Source organism: Chroicocephalus ridibundus, chromosome 1, assembly GCF_963924245.1.
Source record: "Chroicocephalus ridibundus chromosome 1, bChrRid1.1, whole genome shotgun sequence".
Taxonomy (NCBI): Eukaryota; Metazoa; Chordata; class Aves; order Charadriiformes; family Laridae; genus Chroicocephalus; species Chroicocephalus ridibundus.
The window spans coordinates 203,041,044-203,059,404 of NC_086284.1; the positions used below are offsets into that span (position 1 = coordinate 203,041,044).

The window sequence follows — 18,361 nt, forward strand, 5'->3', positions numbered from 1 at the left end:
AGAGCGATAAGGTCTCCCCTCAGCCTCCTTTTCTCCAGGCTAAACACCCCCAGCTCCCTCAGCTGTTCCTCATAAGACTTGTTCTCCAGACCCCTCACCAGCTTCGTTGCCCTTCTCTGGACTCGCTCCAGCACCTCAATGTCTTTCTTGTAGTGAAGGGCCCAAAACTGGACACAGTATTTGAGGTGGGACCTCACCAGTGCTGAGTACAGGGGGACGATCACTTCCCTAGTCCTGCTGGCCACACTGTTCCTGGTGCAGGCCAGGATGCTGTTGGCCTTCTCGGCCATCTGGGCACACTGCTGGCTCACGTTCCTCCGCGCCCAGGTGCGCTGGGAACGCTTCCCGCAGGGGCCGCCGAGGGCTTTGGCGGCCTCCGACCTCTGGTCCCCGCTCGCCCCGCCCCGCCCCGCGGATCGCGCCGGGGAGCCGCGTCCCCCGCAGGCCCCGCCCCGGCGGCGCTGGCGTAGGCTCTGACGCCTCGCCCCGCCTGGGGGACAGGCCGGCCGGCGGCGGGCGCCGTTACCTGCCGGGCCGGCCCCCGCGGCGGCCGCCCGCTCCGCTGGGCCATGCGGTAGCGGGACTGCGGCGGGCCCGGGCTCTCGGCCGCCATGGAGCAGCTCCCGGGCGGCTGGAGGCCGCGGCTGGTGTCCACGCTGGGGCTGGGGCGGCGCTCCTGGGAGGTGACCTTAGACGAGGAGCGGGGGCGGCTGGCCTGGCGCGACCCCCGCCCGCCGCGCCGCGGCGGCGGTGAGTGGAGCGGCGGCGCGGGCCGGGCCGGGGCGGCCGGGCGGGCCTTAGCGCACCTGCCGCGGCCTCGCAGCGGGCCGGGGCCGCCTGAGGGGCCGCCTCTCCTCAGCGGCGGGGGAAGGGCGTCCGCAGCGTCCCGGGCGGCCTGCGGCAGGGCGGCTTCGGGCATGGGTGCCGGCGGGGACGGCCCGCCGTGCTGCGGGAGCCGCTCTCATGGCGGTTCCTGGGCTCGGGGAACGCTGAGGGTTCGGCGTTGTGTCGGCACTGGGTATTTCCTGTACTTGGGCGGCTTTTCGCCCTCCAAAGGAAGGGCGGCAGCCGGCGCTGGGGTTCAGAGTCCGGCGGTGAAGGACGGAGGGGGGTTTAGTCCCCGCGGGCCCGGGCCGCGGCCTGGAGGTGCGGGGAGATGAAGCCGGGGGCGAAGCGGTGTCAGGGCCGTCGCCGGCTGTGCTGGACGCGTCGGCCCGTCAGTCGCCTTGTGCCTTCCCAGACAGAGCTGGGAGCGGCTCAGCGTGAGCCGCGGACACGGCGAGGGCAGCGAAGCACCCTGTTGTACAGAGAAAGGCAACTTAAGCATCTGCTCCGAGAGCTGCCTCTGTAACAAAGGGATGGAGCCTGCCCCTGCCGCTGGGTGAGGAAGGCACGGATTTGTTTAGCTGAACCCCATTGTTTCTTGGCGCTCCGAGTAGGTAGCAGCATGTAGTTTGCAGTTTTGTGTTTAAATTAAGGTAGCAGTAAATTAAGGTAGCAGCACATAGCAGACTTACAGAACTTTAAAAGCAACTTTTTTCCTTTTAGTTGCATGACTTAGGTGTGGGTAAAAACACTTTCATGCTGTGGGAGTGTTTCAGGCAATTATTGCTTATTTTGGGATTGGTTTTGTTTGTTTGTTTTCAAATGAGTATTTTTTTTTTAAAGCCCTTTTTAAAGGGCTCCACGGAAACTTCCAATGAAACTTTAACTTTTGCGAGTTATTGTTTTAGAAATATTTAATATAGGCTAATAATTTGTAATGGGCTAAAAAAGTTGTTTATGGTTCAGCTTTTGTGCAATTAGAATAGTGCCAACTTACAAAACTGCAAGTGGGAGAGGTTGCTGCTAAAAATACTTGACAAAATTTCAGGATAACATTTGAAAAGGTCTGTACATACAGTATGTCAAGCTTCCTACTGTATTTTAGGTGACATTTTATCAGAATCTTTGACCTTGAGGTTTTTATATAGTAATTATTCCCATTAGTAACATAACCCTATTAGCATGGTGTGTGAACATCTGAAAATGTGTGAAGTCCTTCTTTTCACAGCAGCTGCTGTAGAGTGGAAAACTGCTGTCACCCTTATTTTAGAGGCTGGAGGAACTAAGACAGGGAAACTAATAATAGAAAGGCTGACTGGAAGTTTATCTGAGAAAGGTTAGAATCTAGATGTCTACAATTCCCAAACTTAAATAGTTAAATATTTCTTTCCTTCTTACCACATACCTTTCTTAAATATTTTCCTTACTTTATCATAATATCTTATTGGCCTATTTTTGAAAAAAGCCCCTGTTTTGTAGAGAATTTTGTTGAATTGTGTAAAATCCTTCTAAAAATTCCCTTGCAAAGTCACCGGCTGACTGATCTGTAGGCTAGAGCAAGTTCAAAAGGAGCTCTGTCTGCTGTATGATAGCTTCCTTTAGACCATGAAAGAGTGCCCACAAAATCACACTAACTCTCTTATTAGCACTCTGAAGTTTACAGCCACTTACAGTTATAACTTTTTTTTCAACTTTTTAAGTTGTAAGCTGTCTCGACTTGTTCCTGGTGGGCCAAACCGACTACAAACCTGTCCTGAAGCCTGTTCCAAAGTGGATGTTAGAATGCTGGGAATGGTGAAAGGAGGGTGGGATGCAGAAAGCTAGACTCTTCTTGAGGCAGTTTCTGAAGCAGTACCCAGTTGGAGATTCCTTAGGAGGCCAGTCTGGTTACCGAGTGTGGATGCTGTCCTGTAGCATAGCTATTTACCAGATTTTGGAAAATATGACATGGAATCAGAAGAGAAAAGGGAGGGTGTGAGAAGAAAAAGAAATGCCTAAGTGTTCTGGAGGCACGGGTATAATTTATGTCGAGAGCAATGCAATAGATGATGTACCTCCTCTTCTTAATGCCTGATTAATTCATGTGTTTCCTGCACTTGTGCTTTAATACCATCACAGATTTATGTTATTGCTGCCCTGTTGTCTTTAAGCTCTTTTAAGACCTGGGATAGCTCATCACGTTCTCTACAATTATTTTGGAAATATGAGCAGCATACTTCACAGTATATAAATAAACTTTATAATATGTAAGATGGTTAGTTAGAAGCATATAATTTCAGAGGAGTTGCTTGACCAAGATTGGTATCTTTCTACCATTCAGTCTTTGACTGCGTGACTACTGTGCATTATGCCTAAATACAGACTTAATTATGCAGTATAAAAGTGCTGTATTTTTTGTTTAATAGGTAGTTATTACAGTGAAACAGTTTTCTTTAAACTGAAAAAACTCAGTAAGGGCTGCTTATTTTCTGAGTATTTATTACTGTCTCAGATTCAGCTACGTAAGTAAAAATGGTTTGGTATATATTTTGTCAAGGTTGTCAGACTTTGACATGTAAGGAACTAGAGCTATAGTTAGGTGTGTTGTAGAAGTGTTGAAATATCTACCTCTCCCTGTTGCATTGAAATTCAGGAACAGGTGGGGAACGAGAGACTTTGTCCTATTGTCAAGAACAATATAGTTTTACAGAATATGGGGAGATTCTTGTATTTTTTCATCTTTGTACAATGATATTAATATATATATTTAAACCCCATTCTGTGAAAATGCGTTTTGTGAAGAAAGAAGTATTAATTCAGGAGAATTATTTTTAATGCTATTACTGAGAAGATAACAGTAACAAAAATGTAAAATGTTCGCTCAAGTCATGGTATGTTTTCAAAACCTTAAATCCTAAATACTTTTTACTTTCCTTCCTGCTCTTAGACTTTGTTTAACAGGATCATATTTTCGAGTTCTGTCCTCAGTGTAATGAGGTTCCCCATTTCCCATTCTTTGTTTGGTTAGACTGTTTGAACTTAGAGGGAAAAGCTTTATCTGAAATTTTCAGTGTGTTTCTCTGTTACTTTTAGCTGTGCAGTTTTTTCCTAGGCATACCTTCATCTTCAAGTGTTATGAAGAGCATTATTTTTCAATCTCGTAACATTTCTCCATGAGATTTAGTTGTTAATCATAAATAGTGTATGCAAAGCTGGGCAGATCAATTGTTTTATTATTTCTTCATGTCGATGGCACAATCAGGTTTTTGAGTAACACATGATAAAGCTTTGTGTACCAGATTTCATAGCAGGTTATACATTGTACATGTGTACTTACAGGTATTTTGGAAGTATTGGCTAAGATTGTGTCATGCCTGGTACTAAGGCATTACAAACACAGAATGAGATTCTCTTGTCATTTTTCTGCTTTTTTTTTTTTCCTTTGTAAAGTACAAGCGTGAAGGCAATGATCAAACTGGACACTGAACTGTATGCCTTCACTTGTTCTGTGCACTTTCTTTTAGCCCTTCTATTTCTCCCTCCAGAATTCTCCTCCCTACGCATGTCTTTTCCAGCTTTCCCCCGAAAACAACTGCTTGAGGAAGCCTCAGTGCTAGTGTTCACAAGCCTGATGCTATTCTGATGTTGTGGCTTCTAAAGAACGCTCAGTTTGATAAACACAGTACCAAGGCAGCAGAGATGGACCTGCTTGGAAACAAGGTCTGTCCAGCACCTGCAATGCGCTGGCACATCCTTAGCAAGGTCATTTTTCATCAGTTGTTCCCAGTTGGCAATGGACACGTGTAGAAATCTGAACCATGTTTTTCCCTAGGCAGTTCCCCTGACTACATTGAACCGGTAGGACGTGGGAAATAAAAGCTCTAGAAGCCATTCTAGAAGAATGCGTCGTCTTCTGGAAGATACATTATTCAAATATAGATGCACACTACATTAAACAATATATGTTTTTCAGCATACACCTCTTTCGTGTTTGGGTGGGTTTTTTTCCCCTTAAGGTGAAGAAGTGTTTCTTATTTCTGGCTTCAAAACTGAAATATTCATAGTTCAGTTGAAAAGATTTAACTTGGAAATTTGAAAAAAAAAAAATCAATGTGAAAACATTCAATAGTACGATTTAAATATGCAAATTGATCCAAGTTCAAATTGCTGTGATTTTATTCAAATTCAGATATGCGATGTGAAGTAGCAACTGTGTGTCTGATCATAGTAGGAGCTGATCTATTGTCTGTTGATTTACAAAGTACTCGATTTACTTAAAAAAGCCCATTTCCCTATACATGGCTGTGTATTGTGAGATACTGGCCTTCAGATATTTTTGTGACTCTCTCACAGTTTTCAGTTAAATTATTTAGCCTTTTTTCTTCCCCCTCTCCCAGGATGTGAATTCTCTGTAATTGTACTCTATATCCCTATCCACCGTCATCTTCTGGTCTGTATTACACAGCTTTCTGTAGTGCATGATCAATATAATGCAATGTGCCTTCTGACAGAAAACATTATTTTCTTGCTTTTAGGTGAAGGCGAAGCTTAAACTTAGGGCAAGATAACTTACCGTTCATGTGGTCTGTAACAGTAAATTAGTTTTCAAAGGGACTGAAAAAATACTTTTTCTTTAAATCTGCACCCCAGCTTTTTAGTTGTTAATATTTTTAAGTCACAAAGAGTATACTAATAATTTCAATTAATTCTGAATGCCACTGCATCCGTGGGCCTGAGCTGGATTTTAAGAATGAACCAAATGCTGTGATCAGCGACATTTTTATGTTTTTGCACATGCCTGTGTTGCTTTGAGCTAACACGTTCCTGAGGGAGGAATTTGGCCTGTAGGATATGTAGCTGACAGGATGAATGAACAAATCTAGACTGGGGTTCCGACTGAGTTTCCTTATTAACTCAGGCAGAGCTCTGTGGGAGTGGCAGACAGCGATGATGCACCAAAAAGCCTTTCTTAACACAGAAAAACACACTTCACAACTGCTGGCTGTGTTTTTCACAAAGAAAGCCCGCTGTTAGTGTGCTTAATTTGGGGTGTGTTTCTTTTCTCCCACTTGCTTAATGTAGGGAAAAGTAGCATGCATCTAACAGTATTTTGCTGATTTGTCAGTTTGCACTTCGGGAGAGTGTCTGTTAAGATTATAAGAGCTCTGTGACCTGGAATGAGTGATGACTGGCACAGGCAGTGTGCTGGGAAGACTGTCACCTGTTTGTTGTGTGTTTTGATTGGGTTTTTTTAATGTATTTTTTTTTTTTTTGCCATGCCCCTTCATCCAGCTGCTCTGGGTGGACAATTCATTCTCTTTAGTGTGTCAGGTATGCGAAACATTGAACAAGGTGGACATGAAAACATGAACGTGTGAAGATCTTTGAGATTAAGCTTAAGAAAATTGATATGTACTTCAACATTTCTGAACTTGAAATTCAGTCTCTTGAATCTAGATGCATGTGTTGAAAGAGTCACGGTATTTTGCCTCGAATTTTGTCTAGGAACTGTTGCGTGGTGCTTGCTTGAGTATATTGCACTAAGCCAAGTGAAATTCTTTCTTTGGTGTGATCTGAGCCCACATTTCAACTTTTTTTCATTAATGTTGGTGTAGTAGTGCTGATGCAAGTACCGGTTTTCTTTTTGTTAATGTGGCAATAAGATTTTTCCATGTTTTGGGAGGAACTCGTAAAGGTGAAGGCCTTTATGAGTGAAGACCTTTGTGCTAAATCAGTGAAAGGAATGGCTCATGCTGCTTGATAAGAGGGTAAATGCTGCAAAGTAGGTGTGGGAAAGGACTATAATTAGTACATATGTGAATCTTGTTGACCTCTCAAAAGAGGGTGGGATAGACCTTCTACTTAATTTTATGGGGCGGGTTTTGTTGATTAAATGGCAGATGAAGGCATTGTGTTTATAGGAGTGGCATTGTGCTGCTTGTATTGAAGGTCTCTATTTCTTCCCAGTGGAAACTTCTCCCTTCTGGGGAGAAGGGGAGAGAGTGGGACTAAGTAGTTGATTTGCTTTATGATTAAACAATATATTGTATAATGTTAAGTTGAATAGTGATAGTCATATTTGGACTGATAGAAATTCCTGAGCTCTATTCAGACACAAATACCACTGCAATCAGATTTGTTTTTATAAGCTGTAGGGAATTTTCTGAATAACACGTTTGTATTTGAGACAGCTTTGCATCTTTTTGGCTCTCTGCAATTACTGTACTAGGTAGCGTGTGGTTTTGACTGCCTTAAGATTGCAGTATACTTATCAGGGCAGTGGCGTTGGGTGATGCTTGTACAGTGCCAAGTAGCACTGAGGGCCACGATCAACAAGAGCTGGTATTTGCAGAACAGAAACTTCTCAGACTTTTATGAAACCCAAAGATTTACAGGGGGGAAGATGGGATCACTCTGTTCTTTGCTTTTGTGTGTTTTTTTTTTTTCCTGTGTCTGTCTGTCCCGTCCCCCCTGTCCCCTCCCAGGAATCTGTTTTTTTCAAATATGTAAATCAGTTAAGATTAAAAAAAAATGCACATATATAGTTAAAACATTTAATCTTTGCTTTTCTGCCACCTCTGTGAAGAGATTTGCTAGAAAAGCAGAACTTCCAGTCATGAGACCATCAGGGGGAGAATACATCTGAAGAATTAGGAGAGCTTAGCAGAAGTGCTTTCAAGGTCGAGGGTTGTTAATATAAGCTGTGTAATATGTGCTAAACTATGTTCTCCAAATAAGTGCTTTCAGTGGTAAAGATTTGGAAGTGCTTTTTAATCTATTTCCTATCTGTACAGTTGGGCAACTTTATTATATAGAAAATGCATAATAAAACAATGACTTCTGTTGTCACTCCTAGCATACGTGCTAATAGGTATCTAGTACGCAGAACTATTTCCAAAAATGTTCATTAGAGAATAGTCATTTAAATTTTGATCTAAATGTAGTTTGTCAGTTTTGTAGCATATCAGTGAGTAACAACAAAATGAGTGCAATCTTTATAAATGCAGCAAGCTTTTTTTCATATTCTGACATATGGGTAGGTGGCATAGTCAGTAGAAAGTTGAGAACTAAAAGCAGTTCTGGGAAAGAAGGGTTAAACAGCATGCTTCCCTTAATTTATTGTTCCATCTCTGTTCTGTATTTTTTTCCCTTGGATAAATGGGTAGGTGAAGAATCCTATCGAGATTCCATAGTAGATCTTGTCTCTGAATGTTAGGAAGACGAATTAACTGGTGCTGTCCATTATTAAATACTTGATGGTCTTACACGTGTATATGTATGATATCTATATCTGTGTACACGTAAAGTGTTTTAGTAAGTTCATCTCTGCTGTTGGATCTTTATAAAGACATTCTGTGACTGCTGCATTTCCCCATCATGCCTTAAATATAGTAAATGCAATTATTATAAGCCAAAATTTGTTTTATTAGTAGGTAAAACATTTGAACACATCCAGATTACTGAAAGACCTCAGTGTAAAGTTTGGAGGCTACTTTTCCTTGGAATCAAGCTAAAAACCTCTAGGAAGATAAAATCTCTAGAGGAATATAAATAAAGTCAAATACTAAAACACACATAAAGGAAAAAAAACTTGTGTGCGTAGTCCATGACGTACCAATAGACATGAAAATAGGTAACAACTCTATGGACTAACACAAAGAAATAGGATGGGGGGAAAAAAAATAATTCTGCTTATTTTACATTCCTCACCACCACCATGGTTCTTCTGCAACATAGTGAGGAAGATGAAATGCAGAATAAAACCTAGCAACAACAGTATTAGTGTTTGTATTTTATGCATTTAATATCTCTTTATATCTCTATATCTATCTATATATGACAGAAATGAGTATATTATAATAATAAAATTTCTTATATAATAAGTACAATAATATAATTGTATGTAATTGTTTTATTTGTGTATATATGCACAGGGCGCTTGCTTGTGCATAAATAGAAAGCATGCATTTTCAGTTTCACTCTTTTTTTAGAGATAAGGTAAAAGCGAAGAAATTTTGAAATTAGTAATGAAAATGAGAGAAAATCCTCAATTTGACAGGAGTTAAGAAGACTGAGAAGGTGCTGAGGGGACTATAAGAGAAGAAAGAGTGAGGGTGGAGGAAATTCTTTCATAGTGTAAAAGCAAAGCTATTGTCTGATAAAACAATAGTTTTGAAGTTGATACAAGGGAAATATATTTAATAGTACATAAACATAACATCTAGAATTTGCTTCATAGGAGATCCTGAAGTTTAAAAGCTTAGTGGGATTTAAAGTCTTAAGAATTCATATGAATGCCCTTCTTTCATAAGCCAACTACTTACTTGCGAATAACAAATAGCCTCTGTAGTCTCCCTGCACTAGATTTAGTTGCACATTCTTTGAAATAGCTTGTGCTATTCACTGTCAAATATCTGAACTAGGCATCACTGAAAGGGCAGTTTCAGTACTCTGAAAAAGGCAATCTTGATGGATTTTGGCTTCATGCAAAAATATTTTTATACTCTGAATACCTAATTTTTCTGAAGAAATCATAGACATTCAAAATATCGTTTGGGGTAGTTCCTAGGTGGTTATGGATGGTATGCTTTGACTAAAGGCAAAAGGAAATAGAAAATATTCAGTAAATTTCTACTTATGCTCTTGGTTGTGCATATTGAGCAGCTACTCTAATTGTATGTCTATGTCATATTATGTGTAGAAATAATCATTCTGGTGCTGTTTTAAAATGTTAACATGTAAGATCTTGTGTTTATACAGAAAACTGTTTCATACCAACCTCTGAGATCATTGCTGTAGAAGAAACTGAACTTAACAAGAAACAGCGTAATACTGGGAAATGGCAAAAAATGGCAAAGCCACATGCTTTCACGGGTAAGGCAAATACAGTCTTGGGATGCTTGTGCTAATTACTTTGTTAGGGGTACTTTAGTGTGGACTCAAATGGATTATCTTCAGAATTTTTTTTAAACAGATGTGTTTTTTTTAAAAAAAAAAAAAACAAAACCAAAAGAAAATCCCCCCAAAAATCCCACAAAACCAACCAAACACCACCCCTACCGCCCCCCCCCCAAAAAAAAAAATAAAAAATTTGCCAGTTTATATTTAAAGATCCTTATTTTGGGAAATAAACCCTTCCTTTAAGAACACATGCTGTGTTTAGTTATTTAATGAAGTCCTAACTAATGTCTTACATTTCTGCTACTGAATGACGTTGCAGCAGGACACTTGCTTTCTACTAATTGATTAGAGAATCAAGGGAGAAGCTGGAAAATGAGTCCTAAATGTTTGGGTTTTTTAAAATTATCCCTAACCATCAGAATGTGTAAAGGCTCTTTGTATTATTGACTGCATTCTTAAAACAAAGTGCCAGAAATAAATTTCTGTTTGTTATGGGGAAAGAGTGGTGACTTCTGTGCTGCAAAGCTGGGGCAAATGTGATTGCTCTCCTGCCGAATTGTTATGCTGTGGACTGCTTTCCTCACATTTAGTCCTTTGGTAACAACAAGCGGTGATACTGTAGATGGAAAGGTAAGGGTGCTTCTTGTCTCATCAGCCTAGTTGTTAATGCACGAGAAAACTCTAGATCTTTTTTCTCAAGTTTCAGCTTTATGAATTTAAATGCACCCTGTTTGTTACATGGGAGCTGATGTGAGGGTCTGGCTTATGACATTTTATATTATGTAGACGTTGCAGACTTTAATATGGTTAAAGTAAACTCAGTGAACTTTTGTATAAGTATGTCTATAATCAGTTTATAGAAAATGGGTTGTATTTCGTTTAAAAAGAAGTATATGTTTGGGTATCTACTATAAGGTAATGACCTAGAGCAGGTGTTTTCATTTATGTTTTCATTTTGACTTTTTACAAGTGTCCTGTTCACACTCTGAATGCTTCTGATGTTTGCAGAAATGTGTAGTGGGGGTTAAGTACTACCTTTTTCCAAAGACAGATATTTTGGAGGTGTCTCCGAGATGCATTTAAGGCATTTGTCATTTCATAAAACTGTCTCATTGTGCCTCTTCTCTTTTTTTTTTTTAACATTTAACTAGTATATTATGTGAAGAAAGCCCGAAATCACCGCTGGCGGTGCAGTGATGTGACGTTTTGGTGTGTTGATGAGCACTTGTGTAATCAGTGGATACAGGCACTGAAAGAATTACTTGAAATGCAGAGTAAGTTTGATTAAACTACTAACACTTGCGGCATCATTTTACAGGCTTGTGTGTAAATTAATATTATTTTGATAGAGCTGCTTTTTTGAACTCTTAAGAGCAGCTTATACTCAAAAGTTGAGGGAACTGAGAGTTGAAGTGTCTCATTCTTCCTATCTCTACTTTTGTATCTCGCATATTTGGTAAGTTGTACTGAGTGTTTTGCTCTGATCAGTCAGGACTATAGGTGTCTTATAATTTTTCCCAGATGTAAATTATTTTCACAAAATAGGGACACGATAGAAGCTTAACAGAGTTTCCAGTCTTTCTTATAAACAAGGTGCCATTAATAATTTCTGTGACTGTTGGATATCTACTTCTTGGAAGGCTAAAAGTAGTTTTGCAGGAATTATTCCTGAAAGAGATACCTTGATAGGTGTCGAGGAGCAGCAGGAGCAGAGCAGCTCCATGACAGAAGGAAGGTCAAGGATGGCCATAGCACAGGCAGTGTTCTTGCCAACTAAGGTGCAGTTGTACTATATCTGAGCAGGCATGGAGATAACAGCAGGTCCCTTTTACAGCCCAGATGAGATAAAGCAATTGGGTCCATCCAGGGAGGCCAGACAGGAGCAGCAGGAGATGGAGCTGGGGACAGGACTGGCAATAAGCTACCTACAGAACAGGTCTGGGATCCATCTGAGGCACAGAGACAGAGAAGGGACTATGATGTGACTCAGGCAAGTACTTAAGGCTCACAGGATAAAAGTGGATATTTAACAAAAAAATGTTCTTCTGAACAGGGATTGAAGAGTGTATCTTACTAATGTTCCTGTTTTGTATATGTTACATGAGGTATGTGACTTCCAGTAAAACAGACTATTTCAGAAAACGTTTTCAGAGAGGGTGAATGGTGCTTTGGGTGTGTGGCAGCTTTAAACCATTCAAGCAGTCTAGCTTGGGTGGATTTATTATGCAAATGTGCTGATCTAATTTCCTTTTAAAATAATAACTCAGGATGCCATCTGAGGAAGTGTGAATGTTATAACACGTCTTCGGGTCCTATACAAAAAATGAAGGCTCTCTAGGTGCAGCAAGCATTACCATTTTGTGTATCTGTTAGTACAGAGATGTGATAATTGTCTTCATTGCCACCACCACAACTATTTGAACAAACTTGAGATAGTAATATCAAAGGTGTTTTCTGGGGGGAAGGGATTACACTACAGGGCAAGCACTTGCTGTGCAGGATGTGGTTTTGTAAGTTACTCTTATTGTATCTTTATCACAGAAAGGAAATGCATTATAACTATGTTACCAAAGCAAGAACGTTATTTAAATAAATTAATGTAAAAGTATTTCTGTGTATACTTCACTCACAAATGCCTTTCCTGTTGCTCCTCTTGGTTTGTCTTTTGTCTTGTATGTCTGTGATACTGACATCATCTAGTGGGAAGGTACTGCAAGAATCATATGCATAAGAATGTGAGATGTGGAGTCAGATGAAATGATTCTGATTTTCTCTTGATGTCTTATTACAAATTTGTTCAATACTGTCAGTATAATAAAGAGGATAGATGAAGCAGGTTTTTATAGCTCTTTGATAAAGAATTATAGAGTTTAACCCGGCAATGTGCGCTTGCAGCGCAGAAAGCCAACCACATCCTGGGCCGCATCAAAAGAAGCATGGCCAGCAGGTCAAGGGAGGTGGTTCTGCCCCTCTACTCTGCTGTGGTGAGATCCCACCTGGAGTACTGCATCCAGCTCTGAGCCCCCCAACATAAGAAGGACGTGGACCTGTTAGAGCAAGTCTGGAGGAGGGCCACAAAGATGACAAGGGGGCTGGAGCACCTCTGCTGCGAGGACAGGCTGAGAGAGTTGAGTTTGTTCAGCCCGGAGAAGAGAAGGCTCTGGGGAGACCTTATAGCATCCTTTCAGTACTTAAAGGGGACCTACAGGAGAGATGGGGAGGGACTCTTTATCAGGGAGTGTAGTGATAGGACGAGGGGTAACAGTTTTAAACTGCAAGAGGGTAGATTTAGATTAGATATTAGGAAGAAATTCTTTACTGTGAGGGTGGTGAGGCACAGGAACAGGCTGCCCAGAGAAGTTGTGCATGCTCCATCCCTAGAAATGTTCAAAGGCAAGTTGGATGGGGCTTTGAGCAGCCTGGTCTAGTGGGAGGTGTCCCTGCCCATGGCGGGGAGTGAGAACTAGATGATCTTTAAGGTCCCTTCTAACACAAACCATTCTATGATTCTGTAAGAGTTCATAAAGAGTTATAAAAGGCTTTTGTGCTGTGTTTGCTTTGATGTTTGCGGGTTTGTTTTTGTATAGCTTGCTGGGTTTTTGTTTTGTGTACAAGAGCAGGGTACTCTAATAGTTTTTCCTTACTGCAGAGTCTAGACCAAAGCAGTTGCTTGTGTATATCAATCCGTATGGAGGAAAACGACAAGGGAAGAGGATTTATGAACAGAAAGTTGCTCCACTCTTCAGTCTGGCTTCTATCTCCACTGACGTTGTTGGTGAGTAATGAATATTTTAATTTATTAATAAACACAATCTGAACTGTTAAAACATCTCTGAGTAGCTAGTTCTTTCTGTTACCTACCTTTTCACGCTAAGGAAATTAAACTAAGTGGTAGAGAGGGAATGTTTCTAGTTAAAGCATAGGTAGCCAGATAAATGATGACCTTATATCAATTTTCTGCTTACTAAACTAAAAATTCTTGTACTTCTGAGATATTTGAGCTATTCATTTATAAGATACTGTCCTTCTTGTCTTTTTCTGTTTTACTGTTAAAACCAATTGTTCATTTGTACAATTTTTTAGTGAAATATTTTTCCATATGTACTGTCTCTCTCAATTCTTTCCTTGGCATAAAACCTTTTGAAACACGTTTTATGGGCAGGCTGTTTTATGGTCACATTGGTAATAGAATCATGGTTATTAATGAATTAAACCCAGCATTTTTATAATCGTATATTATATACCATTTTATAATAGTAATTTTATAATAGTAATTTTTAATGTGTTTATTTCTTCATAGTAACTGAACATGCTAACCATGCTAAGGACAATTTATTTGAAGTTAATATTAATAAATATGATGGGTAAGTAACTTCACTTGCCTTTTCTTTTCTAGCTGATACATTCTGTAATCAGTCTGTTCTTTTCTCTAATTTAAAATAGTAGCCTTCATTGCCGATAGGTTTATTGCAACATCTGAAAGTTCTGGGGCATATTCCTTTCCATAAGAGAATGATGTTTAGGAGTATCAAAGGAAAACTAAACTGTTCCAGCAAACCTGTTCAGCACACAGTGCATTCAAGTGTAGTATAACAATGTTTGCATGAGATTTGTGTTCAAAAGATGAATGTAATATTAATTCCAGAAGTTGAGTGTTCTGAGAGCTTGAAAGCTACCCTGAAATGTTTTGTGGTATAGGTGGTATTGATGTATACGTGAGTCCAAACCACATGGTTACATGGAAGATTTTAAAAATGGTTGAACCACAGAAATGCATGTGTTTCTTCAACTTTGATTCTTCGTACATACAGGAAAAGCTTCTTTGGATTCCTACACCTAGTTGTTGTTCATCTGTCCTCTTAGATTGGTTCTGATAAGTGGCTTTCCCTTCACTCAGTGATGAGATTCTTCATTTACTCTCCGGATTCCCTATTTGGCAAAGCCATGCCTGTAATTTTGGAACTAGATACAGGATTCTTAGAGATAACTGCTTCGCTGTCTTCCAAGTGTATTTACTTGGGACAGCTTATTTAAACCTCTTGTGCTAGATTCCTGTTTGTTCTTCTCATTTCCCCTTGTAAGAATTTCTTATGGTGAGTATCTAATAGCTCAGTGATAGAACAGCTTCTCTTTGAAGACAGTTACTTACAATATTCATTCAGTTACAATATAGCAGGTTTTTGTACATCATTGTGCAGAACAACTAGAGCATGCTGTAATATGATGCAGGTAATTGCTATGTTTAGAGTAAGCCTGACGTGTATGAATAGCTATGCTTCCTTATCCATATGCCTGTTTCACAAGCCTCTGTAAAACTGTTTCAGGTTGGTTTTTTCCTTAGTTCTTGAACTATTTCACAGAGTGGTTGAAATTAGAAGGGACCATAGTTCTTTTAAAACTCAGTTGTCTTGTGGACTTGCTTCTCCTGAAGTCCTTTAGCATATGTAGTTTACTATTGTCATCTGTCTGAAAAGTGAAATGCTAGCCCATTAGAAAAATAAACCCAAAATGTAAGAATTGCTCCAGGATCTCTCTTACAGTAGTTCTTCACTAGGGGCCTTCACAGGTGTGACTTGCACATTGGTCATCTGATGTTTGCAATTAATTTGGTCATGCTGATACTGTGTATGTGAACGTCTTTATCTGCCAGTATTTACCCTTGATAGGTATAGACGTTCATATCAGTGTCGTCTCTGAGTCTGGATATAGTATTTGTTATAAATAGAACACTACTGAGACAACTTTGACCTTGAGCTGATGTGATACTTCTAGTCCACTTAACCTCTTAGAGTCTGCAGAGAAAGATGAGACAGGCTAAAGTTGAGGAATAATGTAGTTAAGCTATGGAAAGAGAAATTAATTATAAAAATGAAAAACAAACCTCCTTTTCTCCCTTCTCTCCCAGTTTCTTAAGTCTTGACTTGGACAGTGTATATTTCTAAGACTGTCCTCTCCATTAGTGAAAAAACGTCTGGGTTTTTTCAAGCTTTCCTTCTGCTGAAAATAGAATAATAAGTAAATTTAAATCATCAATACTTAAAAATTAAGTAAACTTACTTGCCCTATGAAATAAGCGTTTCGTCTGCAGTATCTGTTGCTGACTATGTGGAAGAGTAAGTATTAGTTTATGCATTGGAAATGATTGCTGTAGGTAACAGTAACAGTTCCTAAACAGGTATGCTGGGGACTACGTGCATAACTTTGGATTTGTCATGTGTTCCTCTAAAGTGTATTTGAATTAGTTTTTCAGTTAAAGAATGTTTATGCTTTTAGAGTTCAGAGTGTGCATTTGATTACTGTGCATGAAATGTATATTGCTGTAAAATAGTCTTTTACTTCCTAGTATTTGCTTGGCTGTGGACTCTCTGCTGAGCTTTAACACATTGAGGATCTGTGTAGCTGCTGCACCAGCTCTGACCTGAATTAAGTTTGCAAACCAAAGTTTTGCATCTGGTAACATTTGGAACTCTGTGTTTCATTATGAATGGCTATGTAGATACACATGACTTCTGTCTGTTTGGGCGCTCAGCATGTTCAGAAGAGCATGCAAGCATGCACTTTTCTGTTTTTTTGACTTTCATATAATGTATATACCTATTAAATTAACAGTGAAATAAATATACTTCTGCCTCAAGCCACAAATATTAACTTATTTTTCCCTTTTTAGTACAGGTACCCTATTTCCCTTTTGTTTACTTAGAAAGCTGTATGTACAGTCCTGTTCAGTGTTTTCCTTGTATAGTGAATTTCCACTGATATTTGTCTGTCCGCACACAGCAATAGGAGATAAAAATCTTTAATTTTTTTTAGGTTGCGTTCCAGCATTTTTTTCTAACATTACAGATGTGTCTAGGTGCATTTGCAGTTGTGTAGCTTGATCATTTTTTTTCTGTTTTTTGTTAATTGCCAAGTTGACTGTGGGCTACTATGTTCTGTAAAAATGGAGGAGGAGAATTAACAACTATTTTTGATGTGCCCAGTGCATGCTGTAAGTAGAACACTTGCTGTGTTGTTTATTGACTGTTAGTGTGCATTCTAATTTGTGTTTCCTGGCAGTGTTGTTTGTGTTGGTGGGGACGGCATGTTCAGTGAAGTGATGCATGGTCTCATTGGAAGAATGCAGAAGGACTCTGGCATAGACCAAAATAATCCCAAAGCACCATTAGTCCAGTGCAATATAAGGATTGGCATAATTCCTGCTGGTAAGAAAGGGTTAACTTTCAGTTTACTTTATTAATTTATTCTTGAAATTTCTTCTTATTCATAACTTCTTGAATTTAGGCCGAAGTGTAAGATATGAACAATGGTAGTCCATAAAGACACCTAGCTAAAGTTGTTTGTGTCCCAGTGTAATTATTGATCACATGCAATTTTATTTGGGAAGGATATTTTGCAAAGGAAATCAAATCTTAATGTGCAACTTCAGAATTTAATTACTGTGACTTTTTTTTTGGTGTGGCTTATTGTGTGTTAATGCCAGATAAGATGTTGACAGTAATACCTTTGCCCATCTGAACATATTAATGAGTGCAATTTACTGAACAGGGACTTGCCTGATAAATATTTTTCCAGTTCCAAATGCTCCACAAATTTAGTTAGAATTGTAATGAGAACCTCCCAACCTCCCACTGGTCTGGCAAACTCTGAGCAAATGCTAAAATTACTTTTTTTTTTTTTTTTTTTTTTTTCCTCCAGCTGTCATCGCAGAAAGCAACTAGAGCTGAGGAACAGTCCTCAGGTTCCAGACCAAGTTGCAATTTCTGCCCCTTTTTAGAGGTGCTCTACCTTCACAGTTCTCAACGTCAGCTGCTTTTTCAGGCAATCCTGACTGCTGTCGTTGAGAGACGTTTGAGAGAACTTATTCTTGGAGTTCAGGTCTTTGGTGATAAACTTTTTTATTGACAGACTTTATCAGAAAATTTAGCACAGGTGATAAAAATACACCAAGTAAAATAGTATATTTGTACCCTCAGGCTTTAGGTGACTAATTTTATACTTGTCATATCTTTGTGAAGAATGTGTCCAAACCCAACTGGTCTGAATTCTTCCTTGGAAGAAGCTTAACCCTTTCTGCTTGCAGTACAATAAGTATTAGCTATCTAAAAGTTGCAATGTCAGTGTCCCCTTATGGTTTTTCATTCTCCTTGTTAGCTAGCATATTAAGGGTTCTGTATAACAGAATGACTATATTTAAATATATTCTGATTTTATTTGTTAAAGCTTTGTATTAAGATTAGTTTGTATAATAAACTTAACAAGAATAGAATTTGAAGTGCTCCACCCTTCATTTCTCTTATTTGAGAGAATTTCTTGGACTAGAGGTTTTTGCTTACATGGTTGGTTTCAGAAGATTTTTGCCTACTGGTGATGTTAGTGACCATAAGAAGATACAATTAAGAAAAACAGAACCTCAATATTAAGAGCTATTTCTTTGTCCTTAGGAAATTAACTCTACGCATGCTAAAATTGAAAGATTGACCTTGCTTGTTCAAGAATTTCTTAATGCATTTTTTCCAATTGCAACCAAAAATTGTGATCTTCACTGATATTTTAATATTGCTAACATGTATCAAGTCACTTTTTTCTCTTACATACTTTAGTGTTTTGTTTGTTGTGTTTTGTCCATTGTAGCTGTTTGCTATTTGTATATATACTG

The 18,361-nt window shown here is 39.4% G+C and overlaps 1 protein-coding gene across 2 annotated transcripts in view; it reads left to right on the forward strand.

Moving 5' to 3' along the window:
* The first annotated feature begins 462 nt into the window (after positions 1-462).
* The window catches only part of CERK (ceramide kinase), a 42,934-nt gene continuing 25,035 nt past the window's right edge, over positions 463-18,361 (forward strand). Inside the window, exons 1-6 of one of the 2 annotated variants that reach the window (XM_063323381.1) lie at positions 463-750; positions 9,565-9,678; positions 10,857-10,979; positions 13,355-13,480; positions 14,006-14,069; positions 16,762-16,907. In XM_063323381.1, coding sequence (XP_063179451.1) covers positions 612-750; positions 9,565-9,678; positions 10,857-10,979; positions 13,355-13,480; positions 14,006-14,069; positions 16,762-16,907 — 712 coding nt within the window. In that variant the 5' untranslated portion in view covers positions 463-611. The remainder of the gene's footprint in view (positions 751-9,564; positions 9,679-10,856; positions 10,980-13,354; positions 13,481-14,005; positions 14,070-16,761; positions 16,908-18,361) is intronic. The other variant, XM_063323380.1, reaches the window with a different exon arrangement.